The 18,719-nt window shown below is 40.9% G+C and overlaps 1 protein-coding gene across 1 annotated transcript in view; it reads left to right on the forward strand.

Moving 5' to 3' along the window:
* Bach2 (BACH transcriptional regulator 2) overlaps positions 1–9,426 on the forward strand; it is a 73,279-nt gene extending 63,853 nt beyond the window's left edge. The window contains exons 3-4 of the mRNA XM_076859918.2: positions 3,427–3,633; positions 8,532–9,426. Of these exons, the coding sequence (XP_076716033.1) occupies positions 3,427–3,633; positions 8,532–9,014 (690 nt within the window). The 3' untranslated portion in view covers positions 9,015–9,426. The remainder of the gene's footprint in view (positions 1–3,426; positions 3,634–8,531) is intronic.
* The last annotated feature ends 9,293 nt before the right edge of the window (positions 9,427–18,719 follow it).

Here is an 18,719-nt window from a genome sequence, read left to right on the forward strand (position 1 = left end):
CTGAAAACAAGTACACATAATTTGGAGCAGAAGAATGGCTTTGTTGTCACCAAAGGGGGAAACTCCAGGAGCCCCCAAAATGCCACAACCCCTGCTGTGTTGAAACATCCCATGTCTCCAACAGACAGACCTCTGTGTTACAGAGGCACTGTCCAGGATTTGAGTGTCTGTTTGTTATCCAAAGGGTATAAAAGGGAAATCAAACATTCTTTCATATCATTATAAGCCTTGTGCAAACACAGCCCCATGGACAAAGGCCTTTCCCCAGCCTGTAACAAGGAACTGTTTGTCCTGGCTGCCTGTCTTTAGCAGTTGGAGCAGGGCTCAGCCGAGAATAGTGTAATGTGCTCTGCTGCGATTTTGCTTTCTTGGGCCAAAATTTTACAGGTGTCATGGGACATCGTTCACCATGTGGAAGTCCAATCAGAGCACCCGTTGGGAGCCCTTAGTAAATGCCACATTGAGCTGGCTCAGAGGTAGGAAGTAAACTGACAAGGAAATTGCACCCAACTACAGAGAAGTCAAATGATCATTTGCGTGGTTGCCTTTGTGCGTGAGGATTAACTAACCACCGATGATGCCAGGATCAGGAATCAGATCTGCCAGTGTCTGATGCAACCAAAGAAAAGGCTTGAGCTTAGGCTAGAGTAGCTTCTTCACCTTCAGTCCCTTGAAAGACACCACGTCAACACAATAGCATCTGAATAGTAATGAGGGCTTGATTCCTTCACCGTAAATATTTCGATTCATTAAACCCAGGCTCATGTGTTTTTCTGGCTGCTCAGACTGAGTCTTCTAGAGCTATGCTGTCCAGAACAGTAGCCACACCCTGCATGTGGCCAGAGAGCTGCTGAAAGGTGACCAGTCTGAACTGTGATGTGCTAGAATGATAAAATGTATATAGATATATGTATGTATATGCTTTGAGTGTTTGAATTTTTTTAAAATGTCAAAGATTTCTTATAATTTCTGTATTAATTACATGTCAGAAATATTCCAGCTCTGTTGGGCTAAATAATATTATTAAAATTAATTTCACCTATTTATTTTTACTTCCTTTAATGTGGCTACTGGAAAATTTAAAATCACCTACGTGGCTGCTATTCCTGTTACATAGCCCCGGTCTAGCACGTGAATGAAGTGTAGGTTTGTAGTGCCATCTGCTGGCCCATCCAAAGCAGATGCGAATGTATGCAAAAACTCAGCCATCTGAGCTGATAACATTGTGTTTCCTGGACAAGCAATTTAGAGCCTTCCTTTCTTTACCAGGAGTTCCTGAAACAGGACCAGAATTTAACCCAGAAATAACTGAATTGTCATTAAGAGCCTTAGAAAGGGTGACAAACCGCTCAAAGGTGCAGGCCTGTGTTCTTCACCTCATGGGTGCTCAGAAGGCCCTGGAGACAGAGAACTTTGGTTCACTTCTCACCTCTGCAATGGAGGCTCTTACATTTTTACATTTTCATTGTTTGTTATTCTCTTCCTCAGAAACATTTCAGCCAGCCAGCTACAGTGGTGCATGCTGGTAATCTCAGTGACTCATGAGGGTAAGGCAGGAAGATCACAAGTTCTAGGCCAGTTGGGCAATTTAGCAAGACTCTCAACATACAATAAAAAGGACTGGCAGTGTAGCTCAGTGGTAAAGCACCTCTGAGTTCAATCCCCAGTATCACAAAAAAAAAAAAAAAAAAAAGAGAGAGAGAGAGAGAGAGAGAAAGAGAGAGAAAAGAAAAAAAATATTTCAAACCACCTAGGATTAGAGTCAAGCATTTAACCATACAGGGAAAGCACATCTATCCCTCAAGCATCTTCTCTTTAGCTAATGCTCATTTACCTTGATTTGGCAAGAGTTTGAAAGTAAGAATCTTATGGACAAAGTACCTACATTGATTATATATTGCTGTGTAATAAGTCATCCACAAATTTAATGGTTTATACAATGATCCTTTAATATCTCTCAGAGTTTCCAGGAGTCAGGAATTCAGGAGTGGCCCATGAGCAATACAGACTGAGGATTTCTCATGGGGTTGAAGTGGGTGTTCATCTGAAGGTTTGAGTGGGGCTAGAGAATCCATTTCTTGGTAGCCCATTTACATGACTGTTGAGGTGAGGCTGTCTATTGGCTGGAGGTGTTGGCTCATCTCCACATGGGCTTGTCCACAGAGCTGCTTGAGCATTCTTATGACATGGCAGCTGGTTTCCTCCAGAACAAGTAGTCTAAGAGGGCTAAGGGGAAACTGCATGCCTTTCTGGCCTCAGAAATCCAGTGAATTCTGTTGATATGGCAGGAATATGCCTCACACTCTTGATAGAGGAATGAAAACATTATGTTGTAATAGAAAATGTGAGATGTTATAGCCATTTTTGGAAAACACAGTCTGCCAAAGTACCTAACACACAGTTACAGTGCATAACACAGGACAGCTAAAAAGCATACCCCATTTTGCAGATGAGGAAATTGAGACTGAGAGAGACCCCCTTGTCTGGGGTCTCATATCTGATTAGAAACAATAAAACCCAGTTCTGACTCCTAGTCTACATTGGCAGAGCCTGTCCAAGTTATTTCTTGCTTGACATTTTTGCTGTTGTGACTAAGAATCATGCTGATTGTTTTATCTTTCCAGATTTTCAAGGTAGGAATGATTCTCTTCATTCGAGTGTTTTGCATAAGTTGTTCAATAGATTATGTAAAAATGTGGATGTGTAACCGATGTGATTCTGCAATCTGTATTTAGGGTAAAAATGGGAGTTCATAACCCACTTGAATCTAATGTATGAAATATGATATGTCAAGAGCTTTGTAATGTTTTGAACAACCAATAAATAAATAAATAAATAAATAAAATTTAAAAATAAGTTGTTCAATAGTACCTCCCTATAACTTGCCATTTTATTGAGTTATGCTATATGCCTGTGGCTGAAGGTTTTGATCTTCATATAGATATATACTGAGTCGCTCTTGTAAAAGCACTATGGCAATGGGAGAAAATGACACAATTTCCATGTAATTTGCCTCAAAAGTTTTAGGAATAACAACCACATTGTACTTGTGTGTTCTTATTCTGTTTGATTACCCAAATATTTTATCTTACTTGTATCTAAAACAGAGTTATGTGTCCCCACCCTTCTCCTTGGTAAGCATCTGCAAGATATAGGAAGTAAATACAGTCAACCTCTGGCTTCTGACTGTAGCTTTGAAGACAACCAACTTGACCTATTCAGTTCTACCCCTCTACTATCCAAATTCTGGCCTTGGATTGTGTCAAGCTGAAGAAGAGAAAGGCCACAATTAATTGCATCTTGCTTTCAGTAGTTCCCCTACTACCTGGTGATCTTAAAAAGAGCAGTGACCATTCTCTGATGTTCTGTCAGAATTAAAATTAAAATCCAGATGCTATAATCTTTCTCTGTTTTTCTTGGTTTCAGGTTAAACTTCCTTTTCCTGTAGATCAAATCACAGATCTTCCAAGGAACGATTTCCAGATGATGATTAAGATGCACAAGCTAACCTCAGAACAGTTAGAGTTCATTCACGACGTCCGGCGGCGCAGCAAGAACCGCATCGCAGCTCAGCGCTGCCGCAAGAGGAAACTGGACTGTATTCAGAACTTAGAATGTGAAATCCGCAAATTGGTGAGTTGAACCATCAGTTGTGTTCAGTAACCGAAGTGACCAGGACTGATGTAAATTTATAGCAGTGATGACTGGAGAAATAGAGAAAAGGGGCACCCCTTTGGGAATTGGATTTATTTTTAAGGAAATTTCTCAACAGAAATGTTGCATTGTGTGTGGGTGTATGGGTGTGGAATCATGTATCATACCCTTCAGTCATCCATATAGAATTTTTTAATTTTCCATTTGATATGTAATAATAGCAGATATTTATTGCGTGCACTGGTGGACTAGGTATTCTTCTAAACTTTTTTTGTGGATGATCACATTTAATCTACACTATGACTTACTATACTATTTTATCCCCATTTATAGAGGAGGAAACTGTTAGAGTCTGTAAACAATTCAGGATGGCGCCTGGTATTTTGCCAGGGGGAGTGGTTTGTGAGGTGGCGCCAGCGAGGCAATAAGTGTGGAGATTTCTTATTGGTTGACTGCTGTATCTAGTTTATGTTAATTAAGATAAGCTGTGTGGAATACCTCTGTTGTCCTACAATAAACGGCTCCCACTCCTGCTGTATCAATGTACACAAGTTGTTCATCACCCCCTGGTTAGAATAACTCTAACAGGAAACTATGATGCAGAAAGATTAGGTAAATTTCCTTGGATGAAAACCCAGATGTCTGATTCCAAATAGTGTTATTTTACCACTGCTTTCTCTGCATCCCAGCAGAAGAGTATAGGTGAAAGATAGGACATCTACCTACAGAGAGGCAGTTGCTTAGTGAGATGATCTAGCACCCTTTGCAGCCCCAGGGCCTTGATTTTGCAATTCTTCTAAAAGTGGCTGCCATCTCTTCCCTGTGCCTGAGAATGTTTTATCTTAAGAAACAAATTCCCATCTCCCAGGGTCCTCCATGCTCAGAGTTATGTGTCCCCACCCTTCTCCTTGGTAAGCCTCCGCAAGATATAGGAAGTAAATACAGTCAACCTCTGGCTTCTGACTATAGCTTTGAAGACAACCAATTTGACCTATTCAGTTCTACCTCTCTGCTATCCAAATTCTGGCCTTGGATTGTGTCAAGCTGAAGAAGAGAGAGGCCACATAATGTGGTCAAGATCTAAGTTTAGGTTCTCAGGCTATTTGCAGCAAATTCATTGCCTCACGAGCAAAGATGAGGTATTGGGAAAGCCCAAGGAAGTATTGTATGATTTATTTATTAAGATAACCTTGGGGGACTGTAGCTCAGTGGTATAGTGTTTACCTAGCACATGTGAGGCATTGGGTTCAGTCCTCAGCACCACATAAAAATAAATAAATAAAGTTGTAAAAAAAATTTAAGAAAAGATAACCTGAGACTTCAGGGGTTTGCTATTGTTCTTGTTCTTGTTCTTGTTTTGACATGAAACAGGGAAAATCTGCCCATGGTCAGTAGATCCCATCACCTGCAAAGTAAAGCCAAAGCTCCTTAGTAAGGTCAGTCCTTGCTAAGGAGCAATCCCAGTGGGAGGCTGGATAACAGGTACCAAAATACAATTAGAGAAATAATTTGCAATGTTCTACAACTACAGAACTATAGTTCATAACGATTTATTATTTATCTTATAAAGAACTGGAAAAGAGGAGCTCAAAGTTTCCCCCAAAAAAAGAAATTAAAAGTGGTTAAGGAAAGAGAAATTCAGGCTAATTAGCCTGAATTGATCATTCACATTGTATTCATATGTTGAATTATCACATTGTACAACATAAATATGCACAATTCTTATGCGTCAACTTAGAAACATTTTTAAAGACATACCCTGCCCTCCATGATTCAGTTTCTAAACTGTCCCTCTGGCATCTCCTTTCACTGCCTTCTTAGGATTCAACCCCTAATGATATCAAACTGTCCATATTTACCCCACATCTCCTGCTGTTTTATACTTCTGCATTCATGCCTACTGACTCCCCTCTACCCTGGACATTCCTCTACTTCTTCCTTCTCAAATTATCTCCCTTGTGCTTTAAGAATCGGGTCAACTCTTCAGGAAGTCTGCCTTTGCTGAGTCTCCAGTTAGACTGAGGCCTTGCCCTGGGAGCCCTGATCTGCCCTCTGATTTGGTGCTTAGCATTCATTCTTGGATTATTTGTGCATATATCTGTCCCCGCCACCGCCAACCCTAGACTGTAAGTTCCTCAAGGACAAGACAGTGTCTTGATCATCTCTGAATCACCAGCATTGGCCCACTATTGGCTTTTAAGAACTTACTGGAAGTTGTGACAATTTAGGTCAGAAGATTACAAATTTTTTTGTTTTCCAGATTTTTCCTTAGTGTTTTCTGTTTGTTTGATTTGTGTGTTGTGGGGGGGGTGTTGTTTTGTTCTTTACAGTGCTAGGACTCAAACCCAGTGCCTTGAATACGCTAGGCAAGAGCTTTACCACTGAGTTATGTCCCCAGCCCTCATTGTTTTAACACAAAATATAACTTAAACCACATAAGGAAGCAGGATGTTCCTGCTGGGGATTGTGGATCTTCTGAAAGCCTAGTGAGCTTAGATCACCAAGACAACCAGGTACAAGTCTACAGGGTCACATCTCTATAGTAATTCTTGCTCTGCCCCTCTCATCAGGTAGTAGAGAAAAAAAAATCCTGATTTTAATAACATTCTGCTGTTATAATTGTGTAATACTGAACAAATAACAAAATCTGAGAAATTATATAGCAGATATCTAAAGATAAAAACTATATAGGCAGATATCTACCTTTGCTGGTATTGTTCGGTGGAAAAACCAAGAACTCCTAGTTCTGCACCACTTTTTGGCGACCACTTAAATACTATGCTGTGTTTCAGTGCTAAGAGTGCCACACGCTCATCAATCTGTGTCTGTGATTTAGAACTTATGTTTTTACCCAAGGCGTGACTCATGCTACCTTTCCTGCAGAGCCAAAACTCTCACAAGGGGCACCTCATCTTCTTTCCCCTAGAAAGTGGCCCAGACATTTTTCACAAGTGGTGTGTGCCTTGGCCAAGCTGCTGTGGCAGAAGTGAGACTGAGATTCCTTTCCTGGTGGCTGGGAGTTGCTGCCCCTTCCTTTGCAGGTTTCTAGGTTCAAAGGAGAGGGGTCCAGGTGACCCATCATGCATGCAAGACTCTCTTCCCAAGAGACCTCCCTTGTTGATTTATTTCTTATCAGCTAAACAGGGTGCTCCACTCATTTGCCTGACCCAGTGACATAGATGGCCTGGGCAGGCAGGACAGCTTCCATCCCCACCCCTCTCACCCTGCACAGTCCCCAGCAGGCCCCACACTCACTTCCCACACCCACACCGTCTCCCACACACCCGCCACTCCGCTTCTGCAAACTCGCATAATGTATTTCTCTCGAGTCGCACTTGTACATCTGTTTATTTTTCATTTTTAAAACATGTTTTCTTGATAAATTTATAAATATTTTAGCAGGTGCCCTTTCCCCATGTAAATCTCTCTCTCCGACACACATGCCCACGCTGCCTGCCAGATTGTATTCGTGTAACGGCACGTGCAGCTACCACATTGGAGACTTGCTCCTTGTGCATGCAATGCCTGCTCCTCTCTCCCTCCTCTTCATTTCCCTCCCTTCCTCTCTTGCCCTTCCCACCCGCACCAGCAGAGGGCTGGCCAGGAATCCCTTCACACTGCCTCAGGCGCCTGGTTTCCTCATCCATTTCATTATGTGCAACTCATGGACCTCGCACAAACACCGATGGTAAAACCTTAATTAGTCTCCTCTCTGGTGCTACACTCATCTCTCAGAGGAGGTGATAAATTTTAGTAACAGAAGCGCGTATGTGGGATTTGACTTAAGGGGGAAAGCATCTCAGAATCATGGGCTAGTATGTCAGGACTCGGGCTCCACGTTTCTGTCTTCCTGTCCTGCGTCCACAGTCCCAAAAAGGGAACTGTTGTATTCTATCTGCTGTGATACAAAGGTCAAAGAGCCTGTAGGTGTTAGGTTGAATCACATGAAACTGTTGATGGTTGATTTTATTTGTTTGTAAGTAGACTTACTTCTTCAGGGTAGTTTTAGTTTTACAAAAAAATAGAATGGAATATTCAGAGTTTCCAGTTGCCCCCTGATCCTACACACTCACAGCCTCCGCACTGCCAACATGCCCTCCAGAGTGGCACATTTGCTATAATCTACATGGAACATCTTTGTCACCCGAAGTCCTTACTTTACACTAGTGTTCACACTTGGTTTGTACATTCTGTGGTGCATTTTGACAAATATATAAAAGACTATATATAGAAAGAAATATATAGATATGTGTGTGTGTGTATATATATATATATATATATATATACAAATACTATAGTATTCACCCCTATAGTATCATACAGATTAGATTCATTGACCTAAAATCGTCTATGCTCCACTTATTCATTTATTCCTTACTCTGGTAACCGCTGATAAGCTTTTAATTATCTTCATAGCTTTGCCATTTTCAGAATGTCAGATAGCTAGAATTGGTCAGCTTTTGCCTCTTAAAATGGCATCCCAATACAGTAGAGGGAGATTTTCAACTATAGGGTTTGGGACTAAGAGTTTTCCAGTTGATGTTCTACAAACCTCAAATTCCAGGAAACTGGGGCATTGACTTCCTGCTGTTTTCCGGTTGGTAGTGATTTTGCTGGTCTCTTGCCTGGGTCTCAGAGAGGAAGCATGAAGAGACACCACAGGGAACGTATCCATGGCAGCAGACATGGACAAGCTGTGTGTCCAGGCTCCCTGGACATGTGTAATTTTTAAGTGTCTGACCCTGACCTCATTGTTCATGAGATGTGTTATGATGTATGGTATATAAAAATAAACGTTGGAAAACCTGCTGAAATGAGGTCTTGTGCCCTCAGTTTCAGGATTGATCAAGCCTTCTCTTTTTTCCTCTATTGTCCAGGTATGTGAGAAAGAAAAACTGTTGTCGGAGAGGAATCAACTGAAAGCATGCATGGGGGAACTGTTAGACAACTTCTCCTGCCTCTCCCAGGAAGTCTGCCGAGACATCCAGAGTCCGGAGCAGATCCAGGCCCTGCACCGGTATTGCCCTGTCCTCATCCCCATGGATCTCCCTGGAGCCTCCAGTATTAACCCCACTCCCTTGGGTGTTGAGCAGAACCTTGCAGCCTCCCAGTGTGCGGTGGGGGAAAGTGTGCCCTGCTGCTTGGAGCCAGGTGCGGCTCCCCCCGGGCCCCCTTGGGTCCCCAGCAACGCCTCTGAGAATTGTACCTCTGGGAGGAGGTTGGAAGGTTCTGACCCAGGAACCTTCTCTGAGAGAGGACCTCCTCTTGAACCCAGGAGCCAGTCAGTGACCGTGGACTTCTGCCAGGAAATGACTGACAAGTGTACGACTGATGAACAGCCCAGGAAAGATTACACCTAGTGACTCGGATCTGCCTCCCAGTCCTCACACCTCTCCCATCCAGGTGTTCTTCAGTCAGCCTATGGCACTGTTCATCTGTTGTCTTGAAGAACCAAGAATGAATTTGGTGCACACTACAGTGGTCTTAGCAGCAATACTGTTCTGAAGTATTCCCTCCTCTCTTCAAGCAGGAGCAACAGAGTTACCTTCACAATGGTGCTACCCCTTGCTCAGGCAAGGAAAGACAACAGTGCGACACTGTCTGTCTGTGGGTTAATTTCAGTCTTCACAGGGATAGACTACAACACCTCGAGGACCCAACCACGGATTTTTTTTCTCAGTGGCCCATGTCACAAACCCTATCTCAGGAATTTCTTCTGAATGTTCAATTTTTTTCATTGAAGACAGCTTCTATACACATCAAAATTTTATAGCTAGACTGTACATATTATATATAATATATATAAAGTATATATATATATATATATATATATCCATATGCAAAAGTCCTGCATGCCTCAATTTTCTCAAAACTGGAAACTTCATTTCTCATTTATAAACAGGTTCCAACATTCCTCTTCTTTTGTCTCTGATGCTTAAAACCAGTTTGGTAACTGTTAACATTTTTCTTGCTTCACAGTTCAATTTCAATTTGTGCTTATTTATGGACAAAATTCAATGTTGGAAGCTTTTCAAGTTTTTATTTTAGACCCTTATTTTGTTTGTTTAGTTTGGTTTGGGCACCGCCAGGTGGTGTCGTGTGAGCATCGTGGGTTTGTTCTCCGTTTTTGTTTTGTTTTGTTTTGTTTTTCCTTGCAGATACTGTACAGTAATGGTCAACTTTGCCACTTGCACTGAGTCTTGGGTCAAACCTATTTTCTTAAATGAAGTTGTAACTTCAGTATAACTCAAGTATACTGTATATTCTTTGCTTTTAGTTTAAAAAGTAAAACATTTTAGCTAATTTAAAAAAGCACTCAGGTGATAATTATGTAGGAAAAACAATCTTGCCAAATAATGAATTCATCCTAGGATGTTTAGACAATAATCTGCTTGAATATTTTTATATTTCACCTCATCCCCACCTTTCCCTTAGTAAAGTTTAACTGCAGATAAAAGAGTTCAGAGTTGATGCTGGATGTTCAGATTCCTGGGTGGGGAGAGAGTTTGGACATCTCACTCAAAATTGCATCAAAGTAGCAGGAATCTATGATTTCGCACCAGAACTCAGCAGGCAAAGGCTCCTAGAAATCAAGCTAGAACTGTTTTCTTTCCCAGGGAGTAGGCTCATCCATTTCAGCACTTCATTAGCTTGCTCTTAGAAGTGTTATACAGTAGGACCTTCTCCTTTGAAGGACCAACCATCGGCTTTCCTGCCTGGGATTGGCCTCCCAGGACATCTCCCCTGAGGGAATTTGAGTCGCAGCCTGAAGGTCCTGTTTAAGAGGCAGCTCCCTGAAAGTAGGAGAGAGCATGGCAGACTCGAGCCTGAGATCCATCCCTGACGCGGACTAACACATTTCTTCTCCTTTCCTTCTCCTAATACTAAGTTGTATTCTGAGGCTTTTTTGCCAGTCTCCTGTCTGAAGGCAGCTTCATTCAGAGGCTTTGGAGGAGACATCACCAGGAGTCCTCCCTGCCCCTCTTCCCAAACACACACACACATACACCCTACCCTCACCTGATGATCATTTTCTTCTCTTGCTGCAAAACTGGTTGGCTTGCAACCCAGAGAGAGCAGCTTCCCTTGGCTCTGGGGGCATCCTGGCCCCTGGCCATGTTTACAGGAAGGTGTGCCCCAAGGAAGAGGAATCAGCTCCCTCCTTCCAGTGGTCCCATCTCCTCTCACTAAGCAGCCTGAAGGCCACTTCAGCCTGGCTGTAAAAGAGAGTCCAGAACAGTTTGATGTGGGAATGGGGTGGTGGGCAGTGGGAATAGATGGTTGACTTTGTTTCTTTTTTGTGCCATTGTTTGGACAATATTAAAGCTGCATGTAAAAGGAGAAATTAGTATATGATTAGTAGGCGAAAAGTGAAATCATAGTAACATATGTTTTAGTATTAACTTTTTTCTGTACAAATATTAGCACTAAATGTTTAAATATGTATGAATGCCAGAAATTTGTTGGTTCATGCAGTAGGATTTAAAAAAAAAAAAAAAAAAGGCTTTTCTTTTAAAATAGTTCCACTTTTGAAACCTGCCTCTGGGTTTTCGTTTCTCCGTGTGTGTGTGTCAAAGACAGATTATAATAGAGCTCTGTGTTGGAGCTACTGTCTTTTGTTACAGTTGTTGGAATTTCTCAGCCTCGTAAAACAGCTCTGTGCTTCACCGGGAGGTTTGCCTTTGTGGAAAACTGGTGACAGCTAGAATTTTAACTCAATGTGAATCATGTGATACTTCACAGGTGTGTGTTATGGTGCAAGAGTCAGCAGACAGTATTTTTTTTTTTAACTCTCCCGTAGCCTTTTTAAGTGACCTCTCCTCTTCTTTTAAAAAAGGAATGTCTTCTGATCATAACTAACCAGGTGCAGACCAGCTTCTTTGCTTGATTTACTCTGGTAACAACTCATGTGCAACTGGTAGTCTTGACCACATTCCATCTGTTTCCCCAGGTTTCTGTTGTTCAGTAGCCCAGACCTGAGTGGCAGCCATTTCCAGCAGGGGAGGGGTCTCTTTTTCTCTTCACCCTAACTCAACCTTCATTTCCCTCCCATCAGCCTCTGCCTCACTTTTCTTCCTCTTCCCCTGCCCAACCTCTGCCATGGGAACTGGCTTAAAAATAAAATGTTAAAAAAACAGTCATTCTACTTCTTAAGTATTTTTAACAAGTTATTTCATTCATTAGCCACAACAAACAGTGACTGATTTTATGTAATTGTTCATGTGATAGTCTGTGTCTTTTGCTATTCTGAATCATTGTTTGTCAGAAATATTTCTGTCTCAATTCAAAGGGAGGTCTTGCTGGGGACCAGAATCCAAATTGCCTCAAAGTGGAATTGAAAAACCCAGTCTGTCTTCTTTACCTGGGATCCCTTAGTCAACCTCATGCCTTTTATAAAAAGGAAAAGCAAGTGAACAGCAAAGAATAAATGTTTGCACAACAAGGTAACATTCAGTTGTATTTTTTAAGAGTTCTTCCTTACAAAAATAAAGAACACTCCAATAGTGGGCTCTTTGGGAGGATCTCTGTGACAGCCTGGTTGCATTTCCAGATGGTCAGGATAGGAATGGATTGTGGTGGTAGGGCCAGTGCAGGTGACCCCAAGACTAATTAACAAACCACCTAATTCTAGTCCTCTCTGGGGATCCATCTTTGTCCTATTTGTGTCTCCAGACCACCTCCCTTCATTCAGGTTGGTCAGGCTTTGGGCAGGTGAGTGCTTTGCTATATGTCTTTGTTTCTCTGCGTTATCTGGGGGTGCCTTGAATAAAATCAAACTTCATTACATACTGATTCTGGAACAAAAATGGTTTTTAAAACTTTTTAAAAGAAAAGAAAAAGCTGGCAAAGTTACTAGGCCATCCTGCTACTTCTCTTCCGAGTTCCCATAACGATGACTCAGGCGTCAGAGGTGATGCTGCAGTAGAAAATGTTATTTTGTATGTTGTACAAAGTAATTTATTGACTGTCTTTCTAAAAGTATGCTGCTTTTTAAGATGCACTATAATTTTGGATTTAATCCTTGTATAGCTTTTCCAAGGAAGTAAAAAAAAAAAAAAAAAAAAGGCTAGTGACTAGTATGCCAACTGCCACTTCTCCTTAAAAAGGAGCTCGGGGACCAAGCTACAGGACTTTCATGAGAGGACTGGCTAAAACCTACATATTCTTTTAATGTTTATGATTGCCATTAAAGAAGAGAGAAGAAGGAGAAGCAACAACAACAAACATGGATTTGAAAATCGTAAGCCTTTAAAGAAACCTAAAAGTCCTGCCCCAGGAAGCTGCTCTGCATCCAATGGAGTAGTATTTTCCTCTCAAAATGAGTCAAAGCCTGCAAAGCTTTCTATAGAACATAGCAAACTGCTTCTATACACCATGCCCCATTTAAACTAGGAGCTGTTTTATAAGTGACTTCAAACTGCTCCGCTATTGCTTACAGTTCAGGAGGACTCTTCAGATCTGGAAAGATCTGGGTAAAAATTAAGTTTTGTCCTCGAATCATGGAAAACAGACTAGAGATCAAGATTTTCTTTAAAGAATAAAGCTATTCACTGTATCATGAGTTAGTGTTTCTTCCCAAATTCCGGATCTTCTTGAAGGTCCAATTTTTGGCAAGTCAGTTGCCAGTGAGATGCCCTGTGTCAAGTTGGTATTCATAAAGGAAATCTGTGTGCATGGAGGCATTTTGTGTCCAAAGTGTATGTTTTAATACTGCCCGAGCCATCTAATGACCCAAGCATCCAAGACTGATGCTGTAGAATAGAATATATTTGTACACAAATAGCGTGTGCAAATAGTATTTGTATATAGAAAAGTCTTCTTGTGGCAGATTGAGGATAAATTATTCAACCGACGGTGCAAAAACATTACTTGCAAAGAGAAGTAAGTGTATAGTATTTTCCTACACTCCACTCTGGGTCATAATTATTTATATCAAATGAATATCAGTACATTTTAATCGTAGTATGAAAATGATGCTGCCATTTTGTGAAGAATACCCACTTGGTTGCAAAGGCCAACTTTTGTAGCTTTGATTTAATGTTGTGACATGGTGTATGCATTTCACTATTAAGCAATGAACAAACAACTCTGACTTTCATTTTCATTCCAGTTTATTGACCTCAGATAAAACAGTGGCCCTTGGTAGAAGCAGAAGTGCACCAAGACCATTCATTTCAGGTAGACTCACATTCAGTGCCAAATGCTCCCATGGGGATAATCGGACATGGATATCAGGAAAGAGTGAAGGGACTTGGACAAAGAGAGCTTTTCCTATGTTTGATGCTAAGTCTTCTACCAAAACATGTCTGGAGGCAGAACAGTGCATTTTGTGTGTGCAAATGCTAGAATGTCCATTCACACTCTGACAAAAGAACATGGCACTTCTAGTGAGTTATCAGGAAGATGGCAAATGCATTTGGGAGCTTCGGGTGCTTGTTAGACACAGTGAGCCAATCAAGGCAAGAGGGCCTGTGAGAATTTGTTCCAGAACCAGTCTGATGCAAGTGCACCTCTAATATATGCCTTACAAACTCCAGAGGCCATATTCAAAACAGGGTCTTCTCAGCGTATGCAAGGGGCTGCAGCCCCTCTTCCCTTCCCCCCAGGTCGAACAATACGGACAGTTTTCACACATATCTACCTGTATAACCCTCTGTACCTCTCATAACTGGTCAACGACTGTAACAGGTTACATCAGGTGTTTTTCTACATACTTTTTACACAGATTCTATGCGATTAATGTAACTTAATTCAATGCATCATTTTATTGTACTAGTTCTTAGGCTTGTCCTTATTTTTGTTTTCTAAGTGATTGTGGTTTTTCTTGTGGTTTTTATTGTAAAGATGAAATGGCGGTTGATGCTTATTATCTGTAACTAAGAATTTTTACCTTTTTGGGGAAAACATTGTTATGAACTAATGAATTGAAACTTCATTTACTCATTGTAAATACACTATTGTGCAAAAAAAAATTCACTCAGTTGAATTGCTAGTGTTAACTGAATTTTGTCTAGACACCATTTCTGTTGATGAAATAAAGACATATCATTATGCATTGTAAACTGCTTTTTTTTTTTTTTTTTTTTTTTTTTGCCTCTGATCCATGTTTTACAGATTACAGAGTGGGAAGCCTCTAGAAATATTTTCTTTTTAAGAGGACATTTTTCTTCTTCTAGTTTGGACCTTTCCCTACTACCTGATTAATCTGATTAGAAATCTTAAAAATTTTATAATGCTAATGTAATTCCTAAACTCTGAATTTTAAAAATCCTTAGTGCTTATTAGAGTAGATAAAAAGCATTAAACCCAATTTCCTGGTTTTGATATTGTACTGTAGTTATGCAAAATCTTACTATTGGGAAAACTACATGAAGGGTATTATTTCCTTCAGATATATGAGTCTAAAATTATATCAAAATAAAATATTTGCTTTACAGAACAAACAAAAAATAAAACTAAGCTGAGCATGGTGGCACACACCTGTAGTCCCAGGTACTTGGGAGGCTATTGTGGGAGCATCACTTGAGTCCACAAATTCAAGAGCAAACTGGGCAAGAAAATGAGACCCTATCTCAAAAAACTTTTAAAATAACAATAATAAACATAAAAAAAACCCTAAAACTAAATGAAAGTGAGTGGGAGAGGGCATTAAACCAACATAACGATGCAATAAGTCTCAAGGACAGAAGTTTAGAATTACAGGGAGTAAATATAGTTAAACAAGAAATGTGTATAGCTTGTGTCTTGGATTTTTATGTAAAGGGAAAACAAGATACTGCATTGTAGACATGCCAGATGTCCATGAGTATCACAGGACTCACACTTCGAGGTAAGAGAGAAGCCACTAGAAGAGAGGAGTAGCAATGTGGCTGGGCTGACAATGAGGCTGTGAATAATGAATACACACAAGGTCCATCCAACTCAGTGCACAGAATCCAGGCCATATCTCATCTACCAGATGGGAAGACTGAAATTAAAAGCTGCTGCACTCCACTCCTCTCCTTCAGTGATTACCCCAGGTACTTGGAAAGCTAATGCAAGAGCATCACTTGAGTCCACAAACTCAAGACCAACCTGAGCAAGAAAATGGGACCCTATCTCAAAAAACAAAAACCCTAAAACTAAATGAAAGTGAATGGGGGTATGGGGGTGGGCATTAAACCATCATAACAATGCAATGAGTCTCAAGGACAGAAGTTTAGAATTACAGGTTCAGGCACCTACTGAGTCATGGAAGGCTTCCAGAGAACACTAGATTGTTTTGTTGTGAAAACATCAATGTCATACAAGAGGTAGATCATTTTTGCCTGAAGCCATTAACTTATTTAATCCAATCTTGGAAAATCAGGAGGGTTACAATAGCAAATTTTTCTGTAGACAAACCTGGTAATTTAGAACTGTGATCATTTGCAACTTCAACCTTAACATTTGCTTCTGTAGCAGGAGTGATAGTTGTTGTGTAAAAAGGAATAAACCTCACCAGCTTTTCTATTCTGGAGAAAGGAAGCATGTGAAGACTTTCCAGCCCCAGATGGGTAGCAGTCATTTTCTTCCCTACTATGAATAAGGGAAGAAAATTACTTCCCTGTGAGTCATTTGTATCTACTCTGGCCATAGTGAGGACTGGCTCCCTCCTCATCAGGACAGTTGCTTTATTGTATGTATTTGGAAATAACTTGAGTTGTTCTTTGAAATTGCTTTGAAATGTTTTACTCTTCTTTAACCCACTCACAAGCCTTCAGCTGAGACACATTAACAAGTTTATGTATGATGTGTATTTAACACCATCTGGTGATGGTGTCCTAAACATGGAATGGGTTCCTAGTTCTCCCCATTGAGCACCTTTGCCTTCCTAATACAAATTAACATGGTACTTCCTGGTGTCAAAGAATGAAGGCCCAGAGAGCTGAAGAAAAGCACACAACTCATTATGCAAGTGCTTTCTTTTCATTTCATTCAAGAACATGACACCTTCTGTCCATACACACACCTGGGGCTCCTGCAGATCCTGACACACACCTCCACTGACTTGCCTGGTCAACCAGAAAGAGACACTGTTGGTTCTCCATGGCTAGTTTTTACACCTACCTCTTGAAGACAAGTACACTCTTGAAGCAGCGACCCTCACTCTAAATCAATGGATGAAAACCTTCAGAGACACTGACGCTAGCAATCACTGGAAGTATTACATTTTACACTGAGTTCTTCAAACTATTTTTAACTTCTATTTATTTGTTCTGTATGGTTGACAACTCTGTAAAGACTTTTCAGAGTGAAGGACATTTAAATTACAAAAATAGGGGAAACGCTGCCAGACAGATTGTTTTGGGCATCTATACATACATATATTTCATTCAACCAACACTGCAAAATGCTGAATATCCAATATCAAAAATGTACAGGCCTTCTTCTTAAGATTTTGCATAAACTAGCTGGGCAGAGAGATGTAGAAATAAATCATTTCCCAGGGGCAGGAGACTTAGGGACAGGAGAGCAGCTTATGGAGAACAGTGGGCACAGGAGCAAGTAGGCCTAGGTTTGGTCTCCAGCATACCCTTCAATAGGGTGACCTTTATCTATGCGGAAAGTACCTCATCTCTTTGAACCCTGTTTGGTCTAAAAATGGGGATGAGCAATAAGAATTTTACACAGCTATGCAGGTTTAGATAATGTGCTGTGAGTACCTGAAATACAATATGCACATTAAAAGGCACATTTTTAAATTTGGTCCCACTGTCATTTCATCTGCCTGGTCTTCACTGGCTTGTCTACAAAGTCACTGTCTGTAGAAGACTCTCTTTTCATAGCTCTACAAAACATAGAACAGAGAAGACCCAGGAGATATTTGAGCCGAAAGCATGAAACAGCCCAGCCAATGTTAAGCTGTCTCTGCAACATCCCAGCAGCTGCCCAGCCTCTGTCTGAATACCCCCTAAAGTGGAGAGCCTATTTCTGATGGCTAGAAATTGCTTCTTGAAAATAAGATACACCTACTATACTTCCCTTTTGCAAAAAATAAAAATAAATAAAAATTATCATATACCAAGAAATCACTGTCAACCAAAAATGAATAGCACCTATTACTATAATTACAAGGCTGATATAAAGAAAGGCATCGTGAGTGAAGGGTTGTCTAGAATGAGGGTTGGAACTGCCAGTATAAGAATGAATGAGTCCCCAGGCCAGGTGTGGTGATATGTAACTGTAGGCCAGATGCTTGGGGGTCTAATACGGGACAATCACTTGAGTCCTAAGTTCAAGACAAGCCAAACTCAGTCCTCAAAAGGCTGTCCAGAAGTCCACTGCTATATAGGTAACAACAGGGAGCAGTAGGAGCACTATCAGCAGTCATATTAGGCAGAGTATGTGATGTAGGAATGAGGTCAGAGGCAGAAGCCAGCACATGAATTTCCTCTAGATTTTATCTCACAGGATGTAGATGATGCAGAGCCCTGTGACTTTGAACCAAACTGATTCTTCTTATAATTTGAAGCCTTTATTACAAGGTATGTGGCCAGAGTTTGGGAAAGTCTAGCCATGGGATGGAAGATGACAAGTTAAGTAATTCCCATGGGAACTAAGCCCACCTTAGCCTCAGAACTCAGACAAGTAACAAGTAACCAGCCAAGCAGCCTCATAGACCAGCTAGTTAGTGCACATCACATGGCCAACTGTATCTGTCTACACTGTAAGTGCTAAGTGCTTTGGGAGACAGTTTGGCTGGATGACTCAGGACCACTGGCAGGGTAAAGAAGAGGTGCTGGCTTCTACTAATCCTCAGGAAACCCATTTTGTGTGGGCCACAGTCATGGCAGCACACTGATGATGCATGGTCCCAGTGGAAAGATAGAATCAAATCATGCAATGTGAGTATTCGCCAGTGTTTTAATCAATATTTTATTTTCATAGCATTTATGAACTAAAAATTCAGCTCGTTTATCCCAAGAAATGTACCAACAAGAGAAAGAGGATAAAAATTCATCATCTACCTTCCTTTGCAGACAAGAAGCATATTTGAGCCCACGCTGAACACAGAGCTTCAGGCTTGCTCTGGATCCATGTTT

The sequence above is a fragment of the Callospermophilus lateralis genome, chromosome 6 (assembly GCF_048772815.1).
Source record: "Callospermophilus lateralis isolate mCalLat2 chromosome 6, mCalLat2.hap1, whole genome shotgun sequence".
In the NCBI taxonomy this organism is placed as follows: domain Eukaryota; kingdom Metazoa; phylum Chordata; class Mammalia; order Rodentia; family Sciuridae; genus Callospermophilus; species Callospermophilus lateralis.